The following is a 20,149-nucleotide window of genomic DNA, read 5'->3' on the forward strand; positions in this document are numbered from 1 at the left end:
CAGAAATAAAGTGTGTATTTTGCCTTTAGAACTACGGGACAAGATTGTCCCTTGAATTCGCGTCTCTCCCCGCCACAGGAGATTGTAATTTGGGGCGAAAGGCGAATATTTCAGATTAAATGGCAACTATGATAAAGTAAGTAGGGAGACTTCGTTCATGTCAGCCAACTGCCACAGTCAATTTTTGAACCTGCTCCGACTCTCGGACGCTATTTTAACTATTAGAGAGCATTTCCAGGGAGGTTTAATGGCTCGTTAATCAATTCTTCAGGGCAAGGTCCAGCTAAATTTAACAAAAGCAGGAAGACCATCAAGTAAAACTCGGTTACACAGACTAGGCACCTTTCCACGCCTGACAGCAAAACTCGCCCCTTTTCCACTCAGCGGGCGCGGGACGCCGTAACGCCCAAGCAAGGCCCTCTCGCCCCAAGAGCGCCTGCGCAATCTCCACAGTCAATTAAACCCTTTCTTAAACTAGTCGATAGAAATGGTTTTGAAATTACTGTCAGGTGATGCCTCACTTTAAAAATCATCAGACATAACAAAGCATACCGGGACGACCACTCACCGAAAGTGGTCCTAAAAGCAAACGACAGGATTTAAGCTTCCTCTCGCGACTTATCTGGTGCTGCCGGAAGCGGAACTACCGGTGTCTTTTAAGAGGTGTGTGCTTATGAGGGCCGTGCGGTCCGTTTGGCAATTGCCGGAAATCGTTCCGCCCGGTGAGATTTCTTGGTGAGACCCGAGGCGGGCGGGGTGAGGCGCGACCGAGATAAGGGATGTGGTGTAGTGCTTTGCAGAACCTCTGCGTGGCCCTTCATCTGCTACTGTAGAGAGGAGACCGACGTCCTACCTAACAGCTGTAGTCTTTTGACGAACACCTCACTCCTGTCTCCGGCATTAAAGGGGAAACCGAAGCCCGAGTGGGCTCGGCTATCTCCTGCAGCTCGCGTGGCTACTGCAGCGGTGGCAGGTGAGGATTCCGGGACCGGAGGAGAACCGAGTTGCCGAACCCGGTCACCGAGGCCGCTGCCGGGCAGTTGCTTTGTCTTCTGCGCTTTGCGGAGCCCAGACACGCGCTCTTCCCAGGGGCGTGTGCCAGAGCGAAAGGCAGCGTGGGCGAGGAAGGAGTGACACTACAGCCCTGAGGCGCTTTTCGCGTCTGGATTTCTTCTTCTCTTCTATTGCCTCCCTTTTTTATTTCTTGGGTTTGAGATACACGAGATTTCAGCCCAGCCAGAAGGGAACTGCCGAGCGCCTAAGCTGATACTCTAGCCTGTGGGCTCGCTCCACCAAAGTAGGCAGCCTCGAGTTTGGGGACTGCTGTGGGTCGAGATCGCTATTTTTGTTTTCATTCCTCCGTCTTTGCCCCTTTTCTCGCCGCCTGCACCCCCACTTCAAGAGAACAAAAAGGCCCTTGCGTTGCAGCTTTCCAGAATAAAAACGGAGGCTGCAGGTCTCTGCCTCACCTAATCAGTTCGAGTGTGTTGCACCTCGCGCGCTTGGAGGGAGAAGGAACGAGGGTGGCGACCATTGTATCTCATTTACTAGTTTATGGACGGCTTCTGGGAGTTTGCGACCTTTGAATTCCTATGGGTGATACTTGTCTTGATCTAGTGTGCTGGAAGGCTTAGCTGGGGAAGTAGGAAGCATGGCTGGCTTTAGCACCTAGCATCCTTGCCCGACGCTGGGATAGGGTATTTTGCTGTTGAAAATTCTTCAATGAAAAATACAGTTTTTGTTTCAGGCAGATTAAGTATTAAAGATAGCCGCCATTGACTGAGTTCTTATGTGTGCCAGGTGCTTTACATATGTTCTCATGTACTTCTCTCAACAATTCCGTGATGTATGTTAGATTATTCGTCTCATTTTCCAGAGGTAGGTACTGAGGCTTGGAGAGGTCGCCTAACTCGTCCTAATAAACTTTTGCTACTAGTAAACGTTTGAACTTCTGTTAGAAACCAGATTTTTCAGGTTCCAAAATCTGTATTATTGACTGTTACTATTGTCTTACCATTGTGCTTCCTTGCTTCCAGTTACTTCACTAACATTTTAAGTGGTTGAAAGTATTCATTAAAAACAAATTCAGTGTGCCTATTTATGTCTGACGAAATGATCTCTGTCCTCATGGAGCTTCCTTGTTCTGATGCAGAAGTAAATAGTTTAGAAACCAAAATACTGACTGTAGCATGGGTTTTTTAAAGCGAGTGATTAAACTGACGTGCAGAAGGTTCAGAGTTGTCCAGTCAAATCTTGCCATTTTGGGTTTTAAAATCCTATGACTTTCATGGTAGTTGTGAGGATATTACACTTAGCGTTGACAGCAGCATTGTCACCATTCACAGCAATGTTTCCATCCGGAAAATGCTTTTGGGGTTTCAGGAAAATTGGTCATGTGTCTATTTAGACTGAGCAATAAGAGCTGAGGGTCCTCAAGAAAGACGGACTTCTGTCCACTACATAGGACTGATGGATGATCCAAGGTGTCATTTTAAGGATTAAGTAGCTTAAATTTGGGGAGAAGATGAGTATTTATTCCAGGCAGTAGTGTTCATGACAGTCTGAAGCAGTGTGGTAAGACTAGAAAACATGTAATGAGGTCTCCAGCAGAAGCAATGGCAAAGAGGAGTTTCTGTGGCTTCATTGCAAGGGCAGTAAATAGGTACATTCTAAACTAAATTGTTTGTCTTTGTTCTGTGCCAGTTAAGTTAGATCAGGAATCTCTTTTTTAATTATAAAAGCCAATAAATAAAAGAAACACCTCACATTTACTAAATGTTTACCCTGTGCTAAAATGCTGCTTTGGCATTTAGTTTTCAAAATAATTTATTAAATTTATCACATTTACAGATGGTGGCTAGAGAGTTTCAGTAGCTTAGTTAAGGATACAGATCTGAACAACCATTAGAAAAAGCTTTCTAACCCACTTTTGTCAAAGTCTAGAACAATGGTTCTCTCTCCTTTTTAAAAAAGTTGATTTCTTTTGAGAGAGCACGAGCAAGCGGGAACCTGAGCAGGGGAGGGGGCAGAGAGAGAGAGAGGGAGAAAGAGAATCCCTCCTTGGGGTCGTGAGATCATGACGTGAGCTGAAATCTAGAATCTGACACTTATTAGACTAAGCCATCCAGGCGCTCTTAGAGCAGTGGTTCTCAAAGTGTGATTACCAGGCCAGCAGCATCAGCATCACCATGGAATTTTAAAAATGCAGAGTATTGGCTCCCACTTTGAGACTTTAGTATTTTAACAAGCCCTCCTGGTGATTCTGATGTGTGATGAAGTTTGAGAACCACTTCCTTGAGTGTCGATACTTTAGTAGCATGGTACTTTACAATTTATAAATCGGAGTTGAGTACCATTTGTCTTTTGAACAAGTATTTCTACCTTTTTTAATCACAAACTGTTTTAAATTTCATAACACCGTGCAATTTTAATTTGAAAATTGGATACAATGAAGCCTGCCTAGGTACATTAGGGTTTCAGTATTTATTAAGGAGCCACCAATTAAACTAGAATTACATCTTTAGAAATAAGAGTTTTGGAGTTACACTTTACAGTTTTTTATCTAACATACACTCCCAACTCTTAAGAATATTTGATCAAATAATTTATTATATTACCAATAATCCAATGAATTATTTGATATATAGTTTCATCTTGGTCAGTAATTAGTTTTAATGTGACCAAGGAACAAGTACATGTAAACAACTTTGGTAAAGAATATTTTGAGATGTCACTGTTACATGAGACTTGTTGAACTGATTTTGATAGACATCTGTTTATGTGGAAAGCTTGGGTGTCAATCACATAAAATTTTTGCAGAATTTGTTACACTTGTACATCTTTTTTCTTTGAGGAGAGAATCCATAGATTTTTATTAGTTCAGCCAAAGAATTTTTGACTTCTAAAACTTCAAAAGCTGCTGTTAAAATGAAATATTTTCTTTATTCTCGTTTTATTGATATTTTTTGAGACTAGAATGCAGAAAGGTTTTATTCCCTAAAAAAGATAAAAATAAAAAAAAGCCTTGTTTGCAAGTTGAACTTTCAAGTTAAAACCTTTTAAAAATTGATTTAATGAGTTTTCAAATTGATTTATAGTTGTCAATGGGTTTTAAATTTACATTGCATTTTATCTGGGTTTTTTTCCCCCAGATATTGATCTAATCTATTCAGATATTACTGAACTGTGTTGCAAAGGAATTCAACTTTTAATGGAATTTTGTTATAATTTGAATAATTTTCTCACTTACTAGATATTTTTGGACTTAAAGAATTTACTGTGTATTTTTATTGTTACTGTCTTTTTGTTATTTTTGAATCAGTTTGTTGAATTGTTAAAATGTAGATTATTGAATATCAAAGCCTAAGTTTTTAATATCATGGAAGAAAATGTCTTTGTATTTGAAGGTATGCATCAAATTACTGGTAATGATTTTACAAGTATCATTTTACTTTTACATGAATGTTTTTGAAGTACAGTCTCCAAAATTAATTTTTTCATTGTATTTTAGGTAGAAAGATTGTTGCATCGACTCACTGAAGCACTAAGCCTCTCTCTTTTAAACTTCATCAACAAATGAAGCAATGATATCTGAGAACAGAAGAACATTTGCCAACTAACTGTCATCACAATTTCAAGTGATTGTAAAAGCAAAAACAAGCTGCAACAGACCTTGTATAGTAGAGAGAGAATGGTTTATTTAAAAGCAATTTTAGTATAGTGCTTTATATCTATATCAAATGAAATAAAAATGAGTGAAGCCCCCAGGTTCTTTGTTGGGCCTGAAGATACAGAAATAAATTCAGGAAATTATCGACATTTCTTCCACCATGCAGATGAAGATGAGGAGGAAGAGGATGAGTCTGTAAGTTGTTTGGTGAGAGAAGACCAGTACAGTATAGACTTCTTACTCATCACTGTTAAAGTGAATTATTACTGTCTAAATTGTGGAGCCATTTTTGCACATAGTAATTTGTTGGAAGTATTTTGCACTAAAACAGCATGTTTCATTACAACATTATTGAATCTCTGTTGCATCAAGAAATCCAATCAGGAGTCAGAGTTCTAAGTTGTTTAATGATGCTTATTCTAGTGTCTTTCACTGGTATGCCTAGCGTGACACAAGACTCAGTTGAAAACATGGCAAAAAGAATAGGGTCATAAACCAAAAGGATTTCTTGTATGTAGAAGTACGTAAAAAACATGTCAAGAGAAAGAAGTAAGTTGAAGGAAATCATTTTAAAGTTACAAAGAAGGACTTCTTAGCTTCGTTAAGTTTGTCATGTTGTCAATACAAGTGGTGCTTGACTCAAAGATAGCCTTATGTATTAACTATTCAGAAACCTGTAACTGTGTGGCTAGGAGAGGCTACCTCAAGTATCCACAGGGGTGTGTAACTGTGTAAGTCTTACTTTCTTTTTGATCTGATCTATTAGGATGTATAACCATAGTGGATCTTCAGGAACACCCATTTATTATGTTCATTTTACCATAGTTATATTAGCTCAACATTTGTCTTATTTTCCCTTTACACATAGACATTGCTTTACTGTGAAGACTGATTCAAGATACAAACTGATGTTTTTTTCCCTCATATTTCCAGTTCGAAAGAGAATTTTGTTTCCAAACCTGTTATACTTGGTAAAAGTAGTTAAAAACAAACCAAAAATGGCTATTAGATTATTCTTTAAATCTTTTTTCGTAATTATTTAATACTTTTCCCAGTGCAGTTATGCGTGTCTGAAGTGTGAATCAGACTGCTTTCACTTGAAACCTTTCCCACCCACCCCTCATCAGCCCAGGAAAGATGATTTTCAAGCTTCTCTTACGAGCAGTGCTTTTCTTCATCTGAAGTATTGTCTAGAAATCCAGTAAGTAAAACAGGAAAGCAGACCTTCTATGGCTGACTTAAACTAGGAAGTGCTATTGACTCAGCTTCAAGTACTCCTATCCCTTTTCACTAGAGTACATCTGAACACACTGTGAATGTCACTGACCATCAAGTCCACTTTTTCCAGATAAGGACTTCTGTCCCTTATATCCAGAACTCTATTTGTCTCTCTTCCCTTCTACCTTTTATGTTTCAGCAGTATCAAATTTTTGCTTTTCACGTGTTATTCTATGTTGTGCCATGCCTCTTTGCCATTAGGTGTATTCCTTTATCTGTATAGAATGCCCTTTTCTGGGAAGGGATATCTTGTGAATAGTTTTTCATTCTTTAAAACCCTGCTCATTATTCATATTCATTCTTCCCCTTCTCCTTGTAAACTTGAATACTTCTTCCTCAGTACCATCCTATACCTTAACACATATACTTGTATTCCATGTATCATAATGTACTGCATTGTTACTGTAATCCCTGTTAGATTCACAGTACTTTGAGTGTAGGTAGTTTCTGTATATCTAACTTTTAGTATAATTCTTAGACTATTGGTACTAATTAAATTGAACTCACATTTGTGATGTATAATTGTCACTTTTGAGTAGCTTCAATTTGGTTCATTTGACCTATAGATTGTTGACCTATAGAACAAAATGATTTGTTCTAGGTCATTCTGTTTTTAAGATTAAAGGTATGAATTTCATTTTAGACATTAAATCTGACAAAGTAATTTAGATCTGTTTAAAAAGTAATTATAGGGGCGCCTGGGTGGCGCAGTCGGTTAAGCGTCCGACTTCAGCCAGGTCGCGATCTCGCGGTCCGTGGGTTCGAGCCCCGCGTCGGGCTCTGGGCTGATGGCTTGGAGCCTGGAGCCTGTTTCCGATTCTGTGTCTCCCTCTCTCTCTGCCCCCCCCCCCCCCCGTTCATGCTCTGTCTCTCTCTGTCCCAAAAAATAAATAAACGTTGAAAAAAAAAAATTAAAAATGTTCTCAGCTATTATCTAATTAAAAAAAAAAAAAAGTAATTATATGCTATCATGTAATTTTACCTGATAGGAAAATTCTGTGATTTTGTCTTAATGCAGCTTTATTTGTGCATTTTAAACTTGCAAGTTTCTAGTTGATCTTAGACAATGAGTAGATATTAAATAGATCTGTAATAAACAAAATTTAACATTTTAATATTAAATAAAATAAAAGTAAATAAAATAAAAGTAGCCTTTTATCTGTAAAACAGTAGGAAGTGTTAGGTTGAATGCTGTTTTTACTGAAGTGTAATTGACATTAGTTTCATGTGTACAACATGGTGATTCAGCAATTGTATACATTACAGAATGCTCACCATGATAAGTGTAGTTACCATCTGTCACCATACAAAGTTTCTACTTTGTATGCCCTATGCTGTACTTTTCATCCCTTTAACTTCTCTATTTTATAACTGGAAGTCTATACCTCTTAATCCCCTTCATGTGTTTCACCCATCCTTGCAACTCCCCTTCCCACTGAGAGCCACCAGTTTGTTCTCTGTGTTTGAGTCTAGATGTGGTTTTTTTTTTTATTTCAGTTTTTAGATTCCACATGTAAGTGGAATCATAAGGTATTTGTTTTTCTGTTTCACTTAGCATAATATCCTATAAGTCCATCCATGTTATTGTGAATGGCAAGATTTCATTCTTCATTTTTTTTTTTTTTTTTAAGGTTTATTTTTGAGATACAGAGAAAGAGCACAAGCAGGGGAGGGGCAGAGAAAGGGGGACAGAGAATCAAAAGCAGGCTCCAGGCTGATACCAATGAGCCCCATGTGGGGCTCAAACTCACAAACCGCAAAATCAAGACCTGAGTTGAAGTTAGATGCTCAACCAGCTGAGCCTCCCAGGCACCCCTTCATTCTTTTTTATGCCTGATTTATATATATACATATACATACATGTATATATATTCTATATCTATATATATATGTATATACACATTATATATACATTATATATGGTATGTGTAATATATATAATATATATCACATGTGTATCCATTTATGGATGGACACTTAGGTTGCTTCCATATCTTGGCTGTTGTAAATAATGATGCAGTAAACATATCTTTTTGAATTAGTGTTTTTATTTTCTTAGTAAATACCCGGAAGTAGGATTAATAGGTAATATGGTATTTCTATTTTTAAGTTTTTGAGGAACCTCCATACTGTTTTCTACGGTGGTTGCTCCAGTTTACATTCCCACCAACGGTGCATGAGGATTCCTTTTTCTCCACATCCTTGCCAACTCTTGTTATGTCTTGTCTTTTTGATACTAGCCATTTTGACAAGTGCGAGGTGATGTGTCATTGTGGTTTTGATTTACATTTTCCTGATGATTAGTGTTGTCGACCATCTTTTCATGAATCTTTTGCCCATCTGTATATCTTCTTTGGAGAAATGTCCGACTAAGGTCCTCTGTTCATTTTTTAATTGGATTATTTGGGTTTTTTTGATGTTGAGTTGTAGGAGTTCTTTGTATATTTTAGAAGTTGACCCCTTAATAGATACATCATTTGCAAGTATCTCCTCCCATTCAGTAGGTTGCCTTTTTTGTTTTGTTGATGGTTTAGCTTGAGTACTTTTGTTGGCTAGGGAAATATTCATTAGGAACATCGTGAGCTGGATAGAGGCTTTTGATCAGGAAATAATTGAATAAGGGAACATAAAAGTGGATAATCAAGGTGGAAAGACAGCAAATCCTGAGAAGGTTAGGATTTACAATCAAATTCAATACCAATTTGACCTCTAGATTTTATGAGTTAGAAGAGGCAATGAGGAAATCTAATTTTAGGCATAAAGAATAGCAATTTAAATCTGATGTTATCCTATTTTATTTTTAGATTTATAAGAGAGAATCTAGTAAAACACTTGATCATGGATTATATTGTCATCTGAAATATATAAAATATGGAAGGGGGATAACTAAAAAGAAAAACTAGACACAGCTTTATTTATTTGATAAATTATTAACTATTTAAATGCAGAGACCTCAGAATGAATCTTGAGTGATTTTGTAAACCTGTGAGCTGCTCATAAATTGTCTCCTCCTTTTTTTAGTCTCAGGATGAACCATGGCCTTTGAGCTATAGTAGGGGTGCCAGAGATGAGCAACACCATTAATGGGAATATTGAGTATAAAGATAGGAGCTTCAAAGAGCATTGACACCTCTGTTAGCAGTTTGGCTTTCTCCAAAATCCAAGTTGTCATTGGTGACCAACTCCTATTCAAGCTCAGTCTCCAAAAATAGTTCAACACTGTAATACAGCTTTGTAGTCAGAACATCTTATTTTAGGCAAGAGAATTCTTTATCTCACTCTCATTGGTCTTTTTACTTGGATTAGATAAGTTTTGGCCCTTATTTTCCCCTTTCTTTTGTAAGGAGAACAACAAGTGTTGAAGACAGTCAAGAAAGGAGTATTTGTTTAAGTTTAAAATCAGAATGAAAATAGTAACGATGTCCTGAAAGTGTATTGTTTTAGAATTTTTTCCAAACCTTTGTAAACAACTATTGGTTATTTATTATAATAACAATGTAATTTTGAAAAATGCCTTTTTTGGTTAGTGTGTCATTTGTATTAATCACATGCCTCATCTACTTCTGAACAAGATTTAAAATAGCTCTACTTTGCAGTTCGTATCGAGTCAACCTGATTTTTTTGTTTTGTTTTCCTTCTGTTTTAGCCACCGGAAAGACAGATTGTGGTTGGAATATGTTCCATGGCAAAGAAATCCAAATCCAAACCAATGAAGGAAATTCTTGAACGGATCTCCTTATTTAAATATATCACAGTAGTAGTATTTGAAGAAGATGTTATTTTGAATGAACCAGTAGAAAACTGGCCTTTATGTGATTGTCTTATTTCTTTCCATTCTAAAGGTATTAAAGAATGGGGTGGGAACTACTTTTATCCTCTTATAATAAAACCAATACATACTAATTGTAGATTATTAGATAAAATAGAAAAATTAAATTAAACTTACCCACTCTCACAGATCAGTGTTGCTAACATTTTGATATATTTCTTTTCAGCCATTTTTCCTCTGTGTATTTTTTAAAAACAAATTTACTATTACAGTGTATATGTAATTTTATATTTAATTTTCCATTAACTATATCGAGGTTTATTTTCCGTTCATTACATTCTTCAGAGACCTGATTTTCAATGACATTTCAGCTTGTCATCATGAGGATATACTATAACATTTAGCCAGTATCTTAACGATTAGTGTCCGGTTTTCACTATTAAAAATAGTGAAAAATAGGTTGATGAATTCTTTGAAAGTATATCTTTGTTACTCTAAGTTATTTAGAATGAATTCTTGAATTATTGAATATTTTAAGGTCTATGCTTTTGTCATATAGAAAATGATGTTTCCTCATATACATATTTATGTTTTATTTCTGAGGTGCTTAATATTTGAATTTTAGACTTTACTCGGTTTCTTTTATAAACCAAAGTGAAATATAATTAAACTTCAGTATTACTTGATGGTGAAGTATGCCTTCATAGTAAAACCTACTAATCAAAATTATTAGTGAATATCTGAAATTTTTATTACCCAGTTATCTGTGAATTAAATGTATTTCTTACTAAGAACTATAATTTAAAAGATAACGTACTCAGTTATAAATGAATTCACATTAAAGCAAACTTGTTACCTAAATATGTAATCTCTAGCTGTGTTAAAGTTTCACTTTACTTAGGTATTCAAGAAACGTCTTCAGCCAGAAAGGGGTGGAGCATGTTTGAGACTTCTTGTGCTCCTATAGCCTATAGAGAAGCCAAGGCCCTGGTCTTTATAAACTGAAGTCCTTTATTTCAGAGAATATGAAAATTAGCTTATCTTTGAGGGTAAGGTTTCTTCCCTTACTACTACATGGTTCTTCCTACAGAGTTATTTATTTGCTTGTAAAAACTAGGTGCTCTCCAAGGTGATATCCCATATGCTGTCTCTTGGTAAGGGAAATGTCCTCTTTAACCACAACAACAACAAAAGCAGGGAACTGAATAAGGGTTCCTATATGCTGAGTTCTGTTAGGAAACATGAAATCATAGACCTCGAGATATCTTTATGACAAGTGATGAATTCTTCTGAGAGTCTTTACAAAAGTAGAAGGGTTTGTAATTTGTGGCCAAGTGGTTCTAGGTATAGAGTACTTTCATTAAATTTTAAAAACTAAAAGGAATTTAGGAATAAGTCTTTTTTAACTGACTATGGTTTTTTGTTTAGTTTTTTTTAACATCAGTATGCCTTAGTACTTAACTTTTCCAACTGTTCCGATAATGCTACAAAACACAGCATCCTCACAGGTATACTATAGTATGCTATAGTTAAATTCTAAAGTTATGCATACCTAATGATTTTTACTCTATTTCTTCAATTAGATATTCATTAAAATATTTTCATTTAAGGAATAATAATATTTATTGGGAGCTTATTATGTCAGGTACTTTGCTAAGTGTTTTATGTATACTCCTTGATGGAGTTCCTCCAAAAACTGTACTAGGTAAGACTGTTAAAATACCCATTTATAGTTGTGAATCAGGGGCTGAGAGATTTTAGGTAAATTTGCCCGAAATCACATAGCTAATGAAAGATGGAGCCAGGACTTTGGACCCTGTTATATTAACCTTTAGGGAATACTGCCTTACCATCTCTAAGTAATAGGTATTGATGGATAAAACTGGAGCTTTTAGCGTCAATACAGATAGCATAGTAGAATCATTAAAATGCTTTAGATACTTTAGGCCTCTTACTATATCTGCCATTTGATTTATTTTCCTTGTAATTAGTAATTTTACCAAAGTGTAGTAATTTTTGAGTTAATTTCTGATATTTTAACATTGACCTAGTAACAGCAAGTATGATTCTACTCATATACTTTATATATAGAGCATATCTTTGCAAGAGAATTAACTTTTGTTTTTGCTGTTTTAAAGATGCATAAATTCTTTGAATTATCAACAATTTATATGTATAGATATCAAATTTAAAAAGTGAGAAAAAGAGTTATATATATTTTAAAAATCACCAAGTGATTGTGATATATTTATTTATATATAGATTTCTGTTTGTGTATGAGGTAATCTTAACTTTTTATCAGTGACTTTGAATAATCAGGTGTTGACTAATGTGTCAGTGGTCTAAATTTGGTTATATAACCACTAGCTTATTGTGCCTTATCAATCAAATTAACTAGGAAAAAATAAGACTTATTAATAGTACAAGTTAAGTTTTATGTGTTTATTTTTCCATGATTTATATGGAAAGTAGTGATAATAAAACTAACCTTTTATCAGAAATGGCATAAATTCAAATTGATAAAGTTATAGATGTCAACTTATCTTGAGATTGTACAGAATATGTTAATAATATGTGTTCTTAGGATTTCCACTGGACAAAGCAGTTGCCTATGCAAAACTCAGGAATCCATTTGTAATCAATGACTTGAATATGCAGTATCTCATACAAGATAGGTGAGTGATGGAGATGGCTAAATAAGGGAAGGAAAATTAACAGTTATTTAGTATATACTGTAAGCGATACGGCATCAGGTGTTTTCATATACGTTAATTTTTGGTATCCTCTAAATAATACTTAAGAATAGGTATTTATACCCAATTTTGTAGATGAAGAATCTTGAAAATCAGGGAGATGAATTGATTTGCCCAAAGTCACAAGTAGTCCTGCAAATAGTGGGACGAGGACTTAAACCAGATTTATTTAATTTCTGGAGTCTACTGAACCACTGAAAACTATGAACAACTTCTCTGTCATGGTGACTGATGATGAAATTAGGGCTATACTAGATTATTTTTAATGGTAAAGTGCAACTGTTTTGAAAAATACCTCACTATCTTAGCATTCATTTTACAGGTCAAAAGCATGGATTTTCAAGAGACACTGTAAAATACAAATATATTTATTTATATTGTTTGATGTTTCATTCTGATGGCTACCCTTATGATTTCACCAACATTTGATTTTCCTTTATGTGAACATTACAATATGAGATTATATGTATGAAAATACTTTATAAACTATAAGGCCTTATGGTTTTTTGTTTCTGGTATTCTGTTCTTCCAGATAGTGACATTATTGATATCTAAAACTTTAAAACATTTTTCCTAGATTTCCATATTAATACATGCTTATATGTTATATACATATATATAAAAATGCATATTTACTTTAAGAAATTTGGAAAATAAAAGCATCAAGAAAGGATTTTACCCTGCCACCATATCTATCATATTTTTTTCATATAGAAAGCAATATGTACATGGACTTACATTTTACACAGGGTCACTTTTCTCTTACAATACAATGAACATTTTCCCATGCCATTAAATATTCTTTAGGTATAAAGTTTTTAATGGTTAGGTAATATTCTGTCATTGCTTATAGCAACTTTATTTGACCATTTCTTTTTATACATTTACATTCCCAATTTTAAATGTTAGTATTTTAATATGCCACATAAAGTATTGTGCAGACATTTTTGTTTTAATATTGCATAATATTTCCTTTGAATACATATTTTTTCGATACTTTAAATGACAAATTTTTTATTTAAAAAATAAGGCTTGATATCCATGCCTTTTTAGTAATACAGTAGTAATAATGTACTTGTGAAATAGAATAAAACAATAAAGGATGTTTTCCCTTTTTTTCAGGAGAGAAGTATACAGTATTCTTCAGGCTGAAGGTATTTTACTTCCACGTTACGCAATTTTGAACCGTGACCCAAATAATCCCAAAGGTAAGAGTAAGAGATTTTGAGCGAGCTGCCTTTTGTCACTCAACATACTTTTGAGCCACTTCCCTTCAATAATTAAGTAGAAGGAATTTGAAGAATTCATAGTATTTTGTTTACTTTTTTTTAAAGAAATGAACCAATTAAGTATTATGTTCAGTTGAAGTGTAGCACTATAAGCTAAAAGACCCAGTAATAATTTAAGAGTTATATATCCTACTTTTCTTTGGTTTGCATTTGACATCTATTTGGGAAATGTAAAGAAGAATTTTTAAATTATGTGCTTAACAAATTTGTATTGATTAGTGTAAACAAGTGATTCATCTCTGACTCTTGAATTAAGCATTAGAAACTTCACACTAGAATGCTGTGATTAAATTTCTGATGACTAGGAATTTTGGAGTATTATTACCTACCAATGTCTTAAAGCACCCTTTGCTTCATTTTTCTGGTTATCTAAAACATAACATGTAAGTTACATATAGCAGTCTAAAAAAACCAAGATAAATGTTTATCTGCATTAAGATTTAATATTCTGATAAGAGTATTTTAGGGAATTCTGATGATTTTATTGTATCTAAAAGCAACTTTTATTAAAAACAAAATATATGGGGTGCCTGGGTGGCTCAGTCGGTTGAGCGTCCGACTTCAGCTCAGGTCATGATCTCACGGTTTGTGAGTTCGAGCCCCGCGTCAGGCTCTGGGCTGATGGCTCAGAGCCTGGAGCCTGCTTCCGATTCTGTGTCTCCCTCTCTCTCTACCCCTCCCCCATTCATGCTCTGTCTCTGTCTCAAAAATAAACAAACATTAAAAAAAAATTTAAAAAAAACAAAAAACAAAATATAACATTTATTATCTGTAACAGGGAACTTCCCTCATTTGTCTAGAGGTAAAAAAATAACTTCCTAATTAGATTTCTTGCTTACTTTGTATAGGTTACTTTAGTAACCTGAATAATTTCATGTTTTATAGTATCTGTGATACAAATGATCCCTTACATTTTTCAGAAAATGATAGTGTTCTAAAATTATTTCTCAGTCTTTCTTGTTGGTGTCATTTCCTAGCTAACTTTGTATTCTGTGGATTGCTAAGGTGAAATGACAGGTTCATAAGATTTTGAAGAAAAACTATAGTGTTTAATGTCATAGATCATAGATGTTGATGTATGTTGTTTGCATAAATAGTTTTAACTAAAATCAAATCATATATTATCCAAGCTTACTTTTCTTTGTAATCTCCATTGTAGTTAAAAACTTCAATAATAATACTATTTCCAGATAATATACAGTATGTAATTTTTCCTGATGTTCTGTTTGACTTCTAGAGTGCAATCTGATTGAAGGTGAAGATCATGTAGAAGTAAATGGTGAAGTTTTTCAAAAGCCATTTGTAGAAAAGCCAGTCAGTGCAGAGGATCATAATGTTTACATTTACTACCCAACATCTGCTGGTGGTGGAAGTCAAAGACTTTTTCGGAAGGTAAACCTTTGTTATCCCAGGGGATACTGTTCTTCATACTTTGTGCAAATTTTACTAAAAGTAATCAAGTATTTAATAGAATTAAGACTAAGAATGTATCATTTAGGAATAAATGAAAACTGGTACTCTTCTTTGTTAGAAAAGCAAGGCATTATTTTATTTTTTAATGCGATGCATGCAAAATTTCTAGGTGCAAAGTACGAAGAGTATTATTTGATTTCATTTGCATCTTCCAGTTATGTATCTGGCCTATGAGAAATTCAGGTAAAGATCAGCAGTATTTAAGAAAAATGGCACCTTGGGGCACCTGGGTGGCTCCGTCAGTTAAGCCTCCAACTTAGGCTTAGGTCATGATCTTGTGGTTTGTGAGTTCGAGCCCCGCATCCGGCTCTGTGCTGACAGCTCAGAGCCTGGAGCCTGCTTTGGATTCTGTTATCTCCCCATCTCTCGGCCCCTCCCCTGCTCATGCTCTGTCTCTCTCTGTCTTTCAATAATAAATAAGTGTTAAAAAAAAAAAAGAAAAATGGCACCTTAGGGCACCTGGATGGCTCAGTTGGTAGAGCATGCGACTCAGGGTCTGAGTTTAAGCCCCACATTGGGCATGGAGCCTATTTAAAACAGAGAGAGAGGGGCGCCTGGGTGGCGCAGTCGGTTAAGCGTCCGACTTCAGCCAGGTCATGATCTCGCAGTCCGTGAGTTCGAGCCCCGCGTCAGGCTCAGGGCTGATGGCTCAGAGCCTGGAGCCTGTTTCCGATTCTGTGTCTCCCTCTCTCTCTGCCCCTCCCCCGTTCATGCTCTGTCTCTCTCTGTCCCAAAAATAAATAAACGTTGAAAAAAAAAAAAATTTAAAACAGAGAGAGAGAAGAAAAATAGCCCCCAAGATGGATGATTCATAGACAAAAATAATACCAATAATTTTTACATACATGGCAGTATGCTCAAAATTGCACCCATAAGAGGATGTGGAGAAACAGGAACCCTCTTGCCCTGTTGGTGGGAATGCAAACTGGTGCAGCCGCTCTAGAAGAGTTTGGAGGTTCCTCAAAAAATTAAAAATAGACCTACCCTACGACCCAGCAGTAGCACTGCTAGGAATTTACCCAAGGGATACAGGAGTACTGATGCATAGGGCCACTTGTACCCCAATGTTTATAGCAGCACTCTCAACAATAGCCAAATTATGGAAAGAGCCTAAATGTCCATCAACTGATAAATGGATAAAGAAATTGTGGTTTATATACACAATGGAGTACTACGTGGCAATGAGAAAGAATGAAATATGGCCCTTTGTAGCAACGTGTATGGAACTGGAGAGTGTGATGCTAAGTGAAATAAGGCATACAGAGAAAGACAGATACCATATGTTTTCACTCTTATGTGGATCCTGAGAAACTTAACAGAAACCCATGGGGGAGGGGAAGAAAAAAAAAAAAAGAGGTTAGAGTGGGAGAGAGCCAAAGCATAAGAGACTGTTAAAAACTGATAACAAACTGAGGGGTTGATTGGGGGTGGGAGGGAGGGGAGGGTGGGTGATGGGTATTGAAGAGGGCATCTTTTGGGATGAGCACTGGGTGTTGTATGGAAACCAATTTGACAATAAATTTCATATATTAAAAAAAATTAAAAAATAATAATAAAAAAATATTAAAGATTTAAAAAAAAATTGTACCTATAATAAAATAAATGCAAATGAAGTCTAAAAGTTAATGACATTGAATTACTTTTTGGATTGCCAAAGATCTAAAAGATTGAGGTAGCTGGAAAACAAGCACAAGCCCACATGTTGTTGGCAGGAATGCAAGTTAATATAGCCTCTTAGCAATATAATTTAATAATACATAAAGATTTAAAATGTGTGTACATTTATAATCATGGAAATGCAAAGAAAAAACTCAGTGGGATACTATTTTATATCCATTAGAGTGGCAAATATTAAGTCTAACAATACCAATTATAGTAGAGCAGTGGGAACTAATATATGTGCTAAGAGAACTCTAAATTGTTAAAACAGTTCATAAAGGATTTTGGCATTATCTTTGTATGTTGAATATGAGCACCTAGCAATTCTATCACCTGGTAATTCTACTTGTAGTATATACATTAGAAACCCTCTTGCACATGGGACACATATAAGAATGTTCAAAGCAAAACTGTTCTACTGACAAAAAGTTAGAAAACAACCGAAATATCCGTTAATGAATGAATTCCATGTACGTACACAGTGGAAAATTCTATAGAAGACAAAGTGAACAAACCAGGTTACATGCAACAACATGGTTGAATCTAAGAAACATTATTCTTACCATTCATTGTATATTTATGCTATTTAACTTACATATAAATTGTAATTATGGTAGAAAATAATACAGCGTCAACTGTATAGTAAGTGTTGTTAAATACTTGTGCACCAAAAAAATTTTTTGGAAATATCTAAGATGGAAAAATATGGTGAAAGTTTATATTAATAAAATGAGATGAATAATTTAGTTTTTATATTCATGGACATCTTTGTTTTCAGATTGGCAGTAGAAGTAGTGTTTATTCCCCAGAAAGCAATGTACGAAAAACAGGCTCATATATATATGAAGAGTTTATGCCCACAGATGGTACTGATGTAAAGGTAGGATTGATTACAGTATATTTTAATTTTGTATTTAGTTTACCGATGGCAACAGAAAAAGAGATTACCCTTTAATTAGTTATATCTATATTCTGGATCTCTTTTTTTGTGTGTGACTAGAGATTGTTAATCTGTTTTGTATTATGAATGCCTTTGACAGTCTGAAGCCCATGGACCATTTTTTTAGAATAATGTTCTTAAATGCTTAAAACAGGATTGCCAAGGAGACAAATTTTATTGAAATACAGTTATAAAAATATTTAATAAACAACTTGGTGATATAATAAAATGTATGCTTCTTTAAAAGGACATTAAATAATAAAGCAGTAAAGGTCTAATAGCCACCAGTTTCTAAGCATTGATTAGCATAAATGATGTTTGAGATCCGCAGCAACCGTAGCATAATGTAAAAATATGTTTGACTTCTTTTGGTGACAGACAAGGTCTTAATTGCTTTACCTTCAGCCAGTCTTGGTCTAAGGTATAAACCTGATCATGAGCCTCTCCTTTAAAATTCTCTTATGGATTTTTGTTGACCAGGGGATAATAATCAGGTTCTTAAGTGTGGCATACAGAATGTTTCAGTCTGTCTTCTATCAACCTTATTTCTTACAGTATAAACTATACTAAATAATTTACTCTTATCTGAATACGTCATGCTCTTTAACACCTCTGGCCTCTGTCAATTACCTGTGCTTGGAGTGCTGTTCTCTTTCTTATCTGCTTTTCATTCTATGCTGTCCCTCACCACCACCCCCATTTTTTAATCTTCCTTCTGGCCATTACTTTCTTTTATGTTTTTATAATTAACTTGTACCTCTCTTTTGTTAAACTTAAAACAGTTTGAAAAAGATCACCTCATATACAACCTAGTATTCCCTCATAATGCTCAGCATTAATCAATCTCTATAAAGAACAGAACTTCACTTTACCATTTTTTTGCCATGTTATTGTTTATAACCTTTTCCATTGTATTGAAAATTTTGGCATGTGAAATAGAAAGAGGTGTGAAATGAATAGTCTGGAGACTGAAGTAAAGTTTTATTATTTTTCTCTTAGTTGTCTGCTGTTTTTTAAAATACATTTTAAATAATATAAAAATTTTTATATATTTTAACTTTAATGAAAGGTTTATACAGTGGGTCCAGATTATGCTCATGCTGAGGCTCGAAAATCTCCAGCCCTCGATGGCAAGGTGGAACGAGATAGTGAGGGAAAAGAAGTTAGATACCCTGTTATTCTGAATGCACGCGAGAAATTAATTGCTTGGAAAGTCTGCCTTGCTTTTAAGGTAAGATGTTTTAAAGGCCATACAGGCCCCTGTCAAAGAAATTCTAATGTCTTTTTTGAGTAAAAGAAATGTTATTTGGGCACTTAGTGGTAGAAGTAAGCTGAGAAAATAAAAATGATACATTTAAATGGTTTATGTACTTCTCAGGGGATTCTTATAGCGCCATTAATAAAAATATATAATAAATGAAGGCCTTTGTTTCTCTCTATTTTATCTGTTATATAAAAGGGTATTTTGTCAATTTATTAAGAAATTAAAATGATGGAGGAAAACTTAACTAAAACAGTAGCATTAACCAGTGTTTAGAGGTATTATTTAACATGCTTAAAACAACTGGTTGCAAGTACTATTTACTCAGAATTGATACATGATTGTTTTCTTGAATAAAAAAGGTCTTCAATAGTCTTCTAGCCTTGGTAATACATCCTTTAGCCTATTTATTGTATATGATAAAATGTGTTTTTGAAAGCAATACAAATAACATTCCTTAAAGAAAACTTTTTACTTCTAACATTTGACTTGTTCCCTCAGTCTACATCATTAGGTTTCCAGTAATGTATGGTAAAGATTTAAATAGAAGTAGTACAGCTTGCATCTAACAAAGGATAAACTTCACCTTTTTGAAGTCTTGTCTTGAGTTATAATGTAAAGACTAGGATGTGTTACTGGTTATTAAATAATACTTTATGTCTTAATAATTTGAAGTCACTTTTATGGAAGGAATATTATCCTGTAAGTATATTTTAATAGCTTTGTATGAATTGTCTTAACTTCGTAATACCAGGATTCTAAACATGACTTAAAATCATATTTATGCTAATGTGTCATGATTTGAATGTAAAATGCAGCAGTTAGAAAATTCTTGGAGCCTGAATAGGAGATTTATACCTTGCAATGGTTTTCTTCTCCCAAATAAAATGTATTTAATTTATTTCAAGTGCTCACAAGTATATAGTTGTCAAGTTTTAAAAGATTCAGAACGAAGGGCACCTGGTTGGCTCAGTTTGTAGAGCCTGCAACTCTTAATCTCAGGGTTGTGAGCTTAAAGCCCACAGTGGGTGTAAAGATTACATAAAAATAAAATCTTT

At 34.8% G+C, this 20,149-nt stretch overlaps 1 protein-coding gene across 12 annotated transcripts in view; it reads left to right on the forward strand.

The window, feature by feature from the left end:
• The first annotated feature begins 836 nt into the window (after positions 1 to 836).
• The window catches only part of PPIP5K2 (diphosphoinositol pentakisphosphate kinase 2), a 72,386-nt gene continuing 53,073 nt past the window's right edge, over positions 837 to 20,149 (forward strand). For all 12 annotated transcript variants that reach the window (XM_047851180.1, XM_047851196.1, XM_047851210.1 and 9 more), the window contains exons 1-8: positions 837 to 973; positions 4,511 to 4,864; positions 9,594 to 9,789; positions 12,301 to 12,391; positions 13,592 to 13,677; positions 14,996 to 15,150; positions 17,669 to 17,770; positions 18,900 to 19,061. In XM_047851180.1, the coding sequence (XP_047707136.1) occupies positions 4,751 to 4,864; positions 9,594 to 9,789; positions 12,301 to 12,391; positions 13,592 to 13,677; positions 14,996 to 15,150; positions 17,669 to 17,770; positions 18,900 to 19,061 (906 nt within the window). In that variant the 5' untranslated portion in view covers positions 837 to 973; positions 4,511 to 4,750. The remainder of the gene's footprint in view (positions 974 to 4,510; positions 4,865 to 9,593; positions 9,790 to 12,300; positions 12,392 to 13,591; positions 13,678 to 14,995; positions 15,151 to 17,668; positions 17,771 to 18,899; positions 19,062 to 20,149) is intronic.

Source organism: Prionailurus viverrinus, chromosome A1, assembly GCF_022837055.1.
Source record: "Prionailurus viverrinus isolate Anna chromosome A1, UM_Priviv_1.0, whole genome shotgun sequence".
Taxonomy (NCBI): domain Eukaryota; kingdom Metazoa; phylum Chordata; class Mammalia; order Carnivora; family Felidae; genus Prionailurus; species Prionailurus viverrinus.